This window comes from Thecamonas trahens, assembly GCF_000142905.1.
Source record: "Thecamonas trahens ATCC 50062 unplaced genomic scaffold supercont1.43, whole genome shotgun sequence".
Classification (NCBI taxonomy): Eukaryota; order Apusomonadida; family Apusomonadidae; genus Thecamonas; species Thecamonas trahens.
This window is the reverse complement of record NW_013657637.1, coordinates 316,606-324,729: the sequence shown is the minus strand read 5'-3', so window position 1 is coordinate 324,729 and position 8,124 is coordinate 316,606. Positions and strand designations below refer to the sequence as shown.

Genomic DNA, 8,124 nt, shown 5'->3' with positions numbered 1-8,124 from the left:
CCCAACCTCATTGCAAGATATGACCAATCTGATTTCACTACTACTCTACTACATACACACACTTCCCCCATGTACAGTATCCAATCCATAGCTGCAGTATTCCAGAATCCGAGTTCTGCCACCTGAGGCCCAAGTTGTTGTCCTGGTGTCGTTTCGATGCTGCTGACCCCCCCTCCCCGGGCCCATCTCCGACCCCCACTCCCGACCATTTCCACCCACAACCACCACACCCCCACCCCACACACCCACATCCCGTGCAAACATATCGACCGACTCTCATCCCGTCAACAGCATCGCTTCTGGCCGCCTGCTGCTCACCACCGATCGCCGCTCGAGCCGACCCGTCCACCGCCGGCGCAACCCCGATCAGGATAGGCAGAGCACGAGTATAGTATGATCTACCCGTGGACAAGTGGCAATGGCTCTCAGTCCCTTCCCCCACCCCCACCTCCCCTCCTTCTCCCCGCCTTGCCCATCCTGCCCCAGCCCACCTGTCAACCAACCCAGCTGGTGGCGAGAGGAGCGGCGGGACCGACGAGGCCAGTGGGCTGGTCAGGGCGAGGGAGAGGGGAAAAAGGCGGGGAGGAGGGATGGAAGATGAGGTGGTTAACAAGACTACACTGGTCTGCCGCCCGATCTTGTGTCCGGTTGCCCGTGTCGTCGTCTCGTGTCGACTGCTAACTGGCCAGCAACTCGCCGCTCGCTCGCCTGCCCGCTCAACCACTCACAGCCAAGCCAGATCAAGCCCGATCAAGCTCAGCACGACCTGCAGCTGGCTATACAGGGGGAGTAGCTGGTGGAGTCACAGGGATTGGAGGTGAGAGAGTGTAGATGGCCCGAGTGGGATGAGTGTGATGGCTGCCACAGCTAGCGCTGCTGCTGTGGCCGAGGCCGAGGCGAGCAGCGAGTGATCGAGTGACGGCCAGCCGCTCGTCGCTCAGCCACTCGCCGGCATGGGCGCCGTGCTGCTGCTGAGGCGCGAGAAGAGGAAGCCCAAGCCCGAGGCGGCGATAACCAGGTTGGTGATAATGCTGATGCTGACGAGGATAGTGATGGGGAGGGGGGATGGTGATGGCTGGCGATGGGAGTGATGGTTGAGGCGGCGGCGTTCATGGTTGCGATAGCGGATGACGACCCGAGGCGGTGACTGTGGCTGAGGCCGAGGCTGCGACTGCTGGGGAGAGAGAGAGAGGGAGGATGAGAGGGATGTGACGAGGAAGAGGGATGAATGATACATGTATAGCAAGCAAGCCAGCTACTGCAGATCACCATCGGCGCCGGATCCGCCAGTCCAGTCTCCGCCTTCCGCCCCGCCCGGTTTCGGTTCTTGTGAACCGAGTCCCACGCGTCCGCGGGCGCGACCACTCCTCTTGCACGCACACGCGCATGAGTGCGCTCCCACCACGCCAACGTGCCCTACAGCATGCTTCGTCGGCGTTTGACGACAAGCTCACTTCGCTCGACTCTCTGTTACTCCAGCGGACTGGTCGCCTTGGCGAGGCAAAGGCTTCTCGCACAAAGGCCACGCCGTCGGTGACAACGCTGAGCTCGACGCGGGCAAACGCCGCAAGCTCTTCACCGGCCCGCAAGGTCTCAGCCACCGCATCACGATGGTCAAGCCGTCCCAGTCCGGCCTTTTCTCCCGATGCCGCTGGTGGCCCGCGCGCCAACGCCTCGTCTGTCTCGTCGCGCCTGTACCGGCGCAATGAGCTGGTAGCCAAGCTGGCCGTTGTCCGCGCCGAAGCGCATGCAATGATGCAAGTTGATGTGGCCGGCAAGCTGCATAAGCTTCGCCATGACGAGCAGTTTCGTCGCTCGTTTATCGACTCTGTCAAGGCTCAGCGCCGCGCCGCAGGCTCGCCGCCGCGATCGCGCCGGCCCCGCCGGCTGGCTCCACTGCATGGCAAAGACGACACTGTGTCCCGCCCAGCCACTCCGCCGGCTACCAAGATCTCGTACAAGGCCTCGCAAGAACTGGCGAGTAGCACTCAGCTGAGTGACTTGACCGACTCCCCTCTGCCTCCTGCAAGCTGAGATGGCTTGTCGCCTCCTTGTGCGTTCACTCGTCGCCGCCGCTGCCGCTACCTGAGCCCTCGCCCGAGCCCCCACCGGCTGTCTTGTCAGCCTCGGTGGCGAACTCGACTCCGATTTCAACATCGGCATCGAGGTCGAGGCTCTTGTCGGCGCCACCTGTTTCGAGAAACTTGCCGAGCTCCTTGGGGAGGTACAGCGGGTTGAGCGGGTTGCCGTACACTTCGACTCGGTGGAGGAACGGCAAAGCCGCGAGGTCGACAGGCAGCGTCGTCAACTGATTATGCGAGATGTCCAGCTCATGGAGCGATGCGAGCTTTCCCACCGTCGCCGGGAGGGTGGTCAGCCGGTTCTGCGACACATCAAGAAGCTGCAGGTTCGTCAGCTTGCCGATCGCGTCAGGGAGTTCGGTCAGCTCGTTCTGGGCCAGCATCAGCCGTGTCAGCTGATTGCAGGTAAACAGTCCCGCGTCCAGCCGCGAGATGCTGTTGCCGGCGAGATACAGCCACCGCAGCGACTTGAGCGCCATGATCGCCTCGGGCACCTCGACCAAGGCGTTGCCCACCAGATTGAGTTCCTCGAGCGCCACAAACGAGCTCAACTCGGGCGGCAACTCCGTCAGCATGTTCACCGATGCATCAAGCGCCTTGAGCTTGTGACCGAGCTCAATAATCGCCGCAGGCATCGTGTCCAGCCCAAACCCCGACAGCTCCAGCGCGTCGTACCCAAACTTGCGCGCCCGTTTCACCTCGTCGGTCACCTGCTGGAACGGCGTCCGCTGCGGAATAGTGTACACTGCCGGACCACCACACCGTGCTCTCTGTCAGTCATACTCACCTCTTACCCTCCTCTCGCCCTCTCGCCACCTCACCACCTCGGCACCCTAATGCCTTGCTGCCCACCATACCCCCGGCGTCGTAACCGCCTCTGCCTCCCGCGAACCGTTGTTGACCGCTTCTCACTCTCCACCCGCACCCCTCCACCAGCCGCCACCGCACACACACAAACACACAGTACCACTACGTACCGACTTTGGCCTTCTTTCGGCGCCGCTTGGGCTTCTTCTGGCCACGGTTCATGAATCTTCTCGCACAGGACGCAGACAAGTGTCCTCGTCTCGTGGTGTCGGCAAGATCGATCGCCCGCCTCGACGCGGCCAGTGAACACTCTCTGCTCCCTAGAGAACTCCCTATTTACACATACACATGCTGGCGACCCTCATCGCGGCCAGCAGACTTCAGGATGTGCGCCATCTCGGCTTGGCGCGACTGAATGGGGATGGCGATGCCCACAGCTCCAAGAACGGCGTCAAAGACCACCACCGAGTCCGACTCAACTGCGTGGGTTGGATGGACAGAAACATAGACGCCCATCGGGATGTGTCCCTTGAGCGCCCGATCAGCAAACGCCGCTGCTGCGCCCGAGAGCAGGTTCGGCACGTCAAAGGTGGTGAGGTGCGCGAGCTCCGCCGAGTCTGACCCTGCCAGCGCCGGCGGCGCCTCGAGGGCATACACCCGCCCGGCCGCCGCGTTCGGCTGCTCTCTCCAGCGAGGCGACGGCTCCACATACGCCCGCTCCGACACCGTCTCAAGCACCACTAGCCGACTGGGTGCAAGCGCCTCGACAACAACGTGTGCCAGCGGCGCAAGGAGCGCCTCGTCGGTCGCCCGCGCCACGATCACACCGACCGCGCCGCCCTCGAGCCCGACCATAACCGCCAGCAGCCCGCTCTTCTCGCTCACCTCGGTCGTGAGCATGCTTTGTGCCTCCAGCGCGCTCTCCATCGCAACCTCGCACTTTGCCCCATGCACCACCGCCAGCGTTGTATGCGGCAGCGTCGCCAGCGCCGCTAGCCCGAGTCCGCCGCGACCGACAACCACCACCTCTGCCGACGGGAGAGCCGCTGCTTCACCCACCATGCTCACTGCCAGCCCGTAATGTGCAGCTAGAAGTTCTGCCCGTCCCGCCGGCTCGGCGACTGTCTCCAGTTCGCTGTACAGCGCCGCCAGAGCCTCCTCGGTCGCCGCCTCCACCGCCTCGTCCTCCTCGTCGGACCCATACGCCGAAGACCAGTTCCTCGACCACGAGTCCATCTGCATAGCCTCCTGGAACGCCTGCATGCTGCCTCTGTCTCTGCTTCGGCGGTGGCAAGTCAAGTGCGGCACTCGCAGTCGCCCCCGACAGAGCGCGACCGCTCCCCTGCCAGAGCGCGACCCAGCGACCACACTTCCTTTGATGTCCTTCTACGCTGCAAACTCGGCACGCAAATCGGCGGCCATGTACACAGCCTGTGAGCCCAGTATCTCCTCCACAAGCATCTCGCCAAGGGAGAGGAGCCGCGAGTTACGGAACCGGTCATGGTCGATAACCACGTGCCAGAGAAGGCCGTCGCCCTCGGCGTGCCCGACAGGTGCATGTTTGCTCTCGTCCTGCTCAAGAAGCGTCTGCTCGTCGCCGTTGGGCACGTACAGAGGCGCTGCAACGTCACCATTCTCGTCGATCGCCACCGTGTTGTACAGCCGGCCGCGGAGATCATGGGTGACATGCGTCTGAACCCGCCGCAGCACGTATCGCGCAGTTGTGAACCGCATAGCCCGGATGGTGTGCTTGCACTCGGTAAAGGTCACCGAGCCACGGGCCCAGGCCGGGCCGGGTGTGGCAGCGCTCTCGCTAGGCCCATCGCCGCCCCCTGCAGCCAGAGGTGCTTGCTCGTCGCCGTCGCCGTCGGGCGTGAACTGGAGCATGACAATGTTGGAGCCTTGTGTGTGCTGCAGCGCCATCCGCTGGACGTGATAGACGTGGCCAGCGAGCGGCGGTATCGACGGAAAGAACCGCATGGTAAAATCACTGCCGACGAGCGTGTTGGGAGGACCACACCGTGGAAAACCGTGTACCGCGTCACCCAGTTGGTCTCGACCCCAAAGTCCTGCACTGTCAGCTCGTGCTCATCGACAAGAAACATAGAGCCTGCCGAGTGGTGAGTGAATCGGATGGTCGGTGCGAGGACGAGCGTCCGCGGGCTCCCGATGAGCGTGGTGAGATCGTCATCTCTCGTCTTGGGCGCGATCACATTGGTCCGCCCGTACGGGCATGTCTGCATAAAGTAGGCAAAAGGCTCGCCTTCGTCCGGCATGAGCACGTAAAAGCCATCCGACTGTATCTTGCCGCCAAGATCAGCCGGATTGGCCACCGGAACACTCACCCGCTGGCCTTCACTCCACCCTGCGCCGCTCGCCGCCATCAGCACCCCATCGTCGAGCGGCATGTCCATGCTGTAGAAGCAGGCCTCGTCGAGCACATCCTGTACCACTAGATCTTGTGGGAGCGTCGCCCGCCCCTTCCGTAGCACGTCCAGCAGCACACCAAACGGAGCTGGTGACCGGTCCACCACGTACGCCCCGTCGTCGTCAGTCGCCGCCGGCAACCGGCCGGACAGCAGAGACGCAAAGAACGGCGAGACGCTCGCCAGTCGGCTTCCCGACGTCACAAACACCTTGCCGCCAACATTGACCTTGATAAGGTCGCCTCCCACACAGCTCATGTGCTCCTCGTTGTCACTGTCCCACGCTTTCTGCCCTCGCGTCACTCCAAGCCCTCTACTTGTCGCCTGCCTGCTTGCGGCTCGAGTCGGGTGGCAAACCACGGCGGGCGGAGCAAAATCTCGTCCACACCATCACCCTGACAGCCGTAGTTGTCATGCGACATGTGGAAATCGCAGCCTTGCGTCGCGGATAAGGTGGCGCGCGGCGGCCGCATGGAATGACGGCACGTGGCGACGTCTACGACACCCGAGAATTTGTTGCTCACACTCAGGCGCACCACAACGCACCCGTCACGCTGCAATCGGCTACTCGTCGATATCCTTGTCGATGCGGTAAGGTTCAAAGAGGGCGGTGTCAAACTGAGCGATGGCCTCCAAAAACTCCGAGAGCCACAGGATAAGCCGATTCTCGACAACACCGATCTCGCTCTTGCTGGTCTCGTCGCTGATGACCAACACCTCAGGGCCGGTGCTGCGGGCGCTCTTCGAGTGCCGGAGCACGCCACGCCCAAAGTGGATCAGGTCTCGAAGCTTTTGGCGAGTCCACTTGCTCCTCTTGCCCTTTTGGCTCCGGAGCTGAACCCGGACCCGGACCTGGTTGAGGATTCCGGTCCGCAATCGGGTCTGCATCAGCCGCGCATTGCACGGCGCTTCTGAAGATGGCGCGTCTCGGTGACCTTTGACTTCGTATGCGAGCTCGCTCTGCCATGACCGTTTGGTGGCAGAGTCAAAGATCCAGCCCGAGGCCACAATCCAGATTCCGGCCGCAACAGCGAGCAGATACTCGACACTCACTTTGTCGACAACCAAAGAGCCGTTCACCTCCTCAGCTGTCACAATGAGATGAGTGACGTGGGACGAGAACTTCCTCGCAATCTCGACGCTAGGACAGCGATTCTTAACCACGGAATTGATGATATCCTTGATGTCCTCGCCAACGCTACGATCGTGCATTAGAACCCGAGGCCGTCTAGACTGCCGCACGTACACCTCGGTCCCGGCGACACCGAGCCGCGCCTGTTGCGCCGCCTCGTGTTCCAGGGCTGCCTCCAGGTGTGCTCTCTCCTTAGCCTCCAGTGCCGGTGGCGTAGTCACCGACGACGACGCCACTGTAGATGATGGCCCACCTGCTCCTCTACTGCCTGAGCCGTTTGCCATCAGCTTGCTCCGCTTCTTGCGAGGTCGATCATGCTGCCCGCTGCGCCCGCGACCGCGACCGCTTTCACGCCCGTACCCACTGCTGGGTGGCGGGCTAGTGCTGCGCTTGCGCTTGGTCCTTACCTTGCTCTCGCCCTCTGACTCGAGCTTCGACACCGAATCGCGTAGGTGCTTGACAGTGAGGCCACTACCTACGCGAGCTACCTCGCGAGTAAAGGCTTCCGTGGCGACCTTGGCCTGGACGCTTTCTGCGGTTGTGGCCGCGGTCTCGGTATTGGGCTGCACAGCCTCAGTAGCAGTGCCTGGTGACGGCGCCGCCACCGTCGCCTCGATCAGCTCAGGAACAGCCTGGCCTTGGCTTCCGTGATCAGCGAGCTGAGGCCCCTGGCCCTCGTTCACCTGGGGCTGCACAGCCTCAGTAGCAGTGCCTGGTGACGGCGCCGCCACCATCGCCTCGATCAGCTCGGAACCAGCCTGGCCTTGGCTTCCGTGATCAGCGAGCTGAGGCCCCTGGCCCTCGTTCACCTGCGGCTGCACAGCCTCAGTAGCAGTGCCTGGTGACGGCGCCGCCACCGTCGCCTCGATCAGCTCAGGAACAGCCTGGCCTTGGCTTCCGTGATCAGCGAGCTGAGGCCCCTGGCCCTCGTTCACCTGGGGCTGCACAGCCTCAGTAGCAGTGCCTGGTGACGGCGCCGCCACCATCGCCTCGATCAGCTCGGAACCAGCCTGGCCTTGGCTTCCGTGATCAGCGAGCTGAGGCCCCTGGCCCTCGTTCACCTGGCTACGGGCGCGACCCGCCTGTGCTTGCCTGTTCGGTGTCCGCTTCTGCTTCCGCTTCTGCTTCTGCTTCCGTGCCTTTGTCTCCGCACACTCCCTCCAATCGTTCTCTAGCTTAGCAGTATATGCCGCCAACTCCGCCTTGCGCTTTGTACCGTCTTTTGCTTCCAAATACTCTGCTACCGCCTTGATCGGCGGCGCCATTTCTGCGGCAGCGCGGGCTACGATGACTTGGCGCCGATTGAACTCCTCCCGGCAGTTTGGGCAGTATTTGGATACGCACTTTGCAAGACACTCTTTGCAGAAGATGTGAAAGCAAGGAGTGTACACTGGATTCATCGGCGTGTCACGGCTGCATCTCCATGCCATTTCCAACCATGAGTAACCCGCCCACCTCCCCCTCCACCTACCCTTCTCCCTCTCCACATGTGTGCCCTTCCACTCAACCTCATGATCCCCTCCCCTAGCACGTACCACACAGAACACATCACCGCCGTCATGAGCGCATTCAGAGTATCATTCACCTTTTGCTCTACATCCATAGCAGTAACGGTGGCGACTGTTTCGTCTTCTCTCTCCTCCCCCCTTCCCGAGACGTGTGCCCTCTCGCCCTCACT

At 62.4% G+C, this 8,124-nt stretch overlaps 4 protein-coding genes across 4 annotated transcripts; 1 reads left to right on the top strand and 3 right to left on the bottom strand.

Annotated features, from left to right (window-relative positions):
• Positions 1-1,377: 1,377 nt before the first annotated feature.
• On the top strand, positions 1,378-2,096 carry AMSG_08710 (uncharacterized protein; the record flags this gene model as incomplete). The annotated part of the gene is made up of 1 exon (XM_013899669.1): positions 1,378-2,096. A coding segment is annotated over one exon (657 nt), but the record flags the coding sequence as incomplete, so codon positions are not given.
• AMSG_12194 (uncharacterized protein) lies at positions 2,060-4,151 on the bottom strand (the record flags this gene model as incomplete). The annotated part of the gene is made up of 3 exons (XM_013899682.1): positions 2,060-2,826; positions 3,059-3,114; positions 3,235-4,151. The coding sequence occupies 3 exons, from the start codon at positions 4,149-4,151 to the stop codon at positions 2,060-2,062; spliced, it is 1,740 nt and encodes a 579-aa protein (XP_013755136.1).
• Positions 4,152-4,274: 123 nt separating this feature from the next.
• Positions 4,275-5,572, bottom strand: AMSG_08707 (uncharacterized protein; the record flags this gene model as incomplete). The annotated part of the gene is made up of 2 exons (XM_013899668.1): positions 4,275-4,878; positions 4,926-5,572. The coding sequence occupies 2 exons, from the start codon at positions 5,570-5,572 to the stop codon at positions 4,275-4,277; spliced, it is 1,251 nt and encodes a 416-aa protein (XP_013755122.1).
• Positions 5,573-5,878: 306 nt separating this feature from the next.
• On the bottom strand, positions 5,879-7,476 carry AMSG_08706 (uncharacterized protein; the record flags this gene model as incomplete). The annotated part of the gene is made up of 2 exons (XM_013899667.1): positions 6,854-7,476; positions 5,879-6,763 (listed from the first exon to the last, which is right to left on the bottom strand). The coding sequence occupies exons 1-2, from the start codon at positions 7,430-7,432 to the stop codon at positions 5,879-5,881; spliced, it is 1,464 nt and encodes a 487-aa protein (XP_013755121.1). The 5' UTR covers positions 7,433-7,476.
• Between the last annotated feature and the right edge of the window lie 648 nt (positions 7,477-8,124).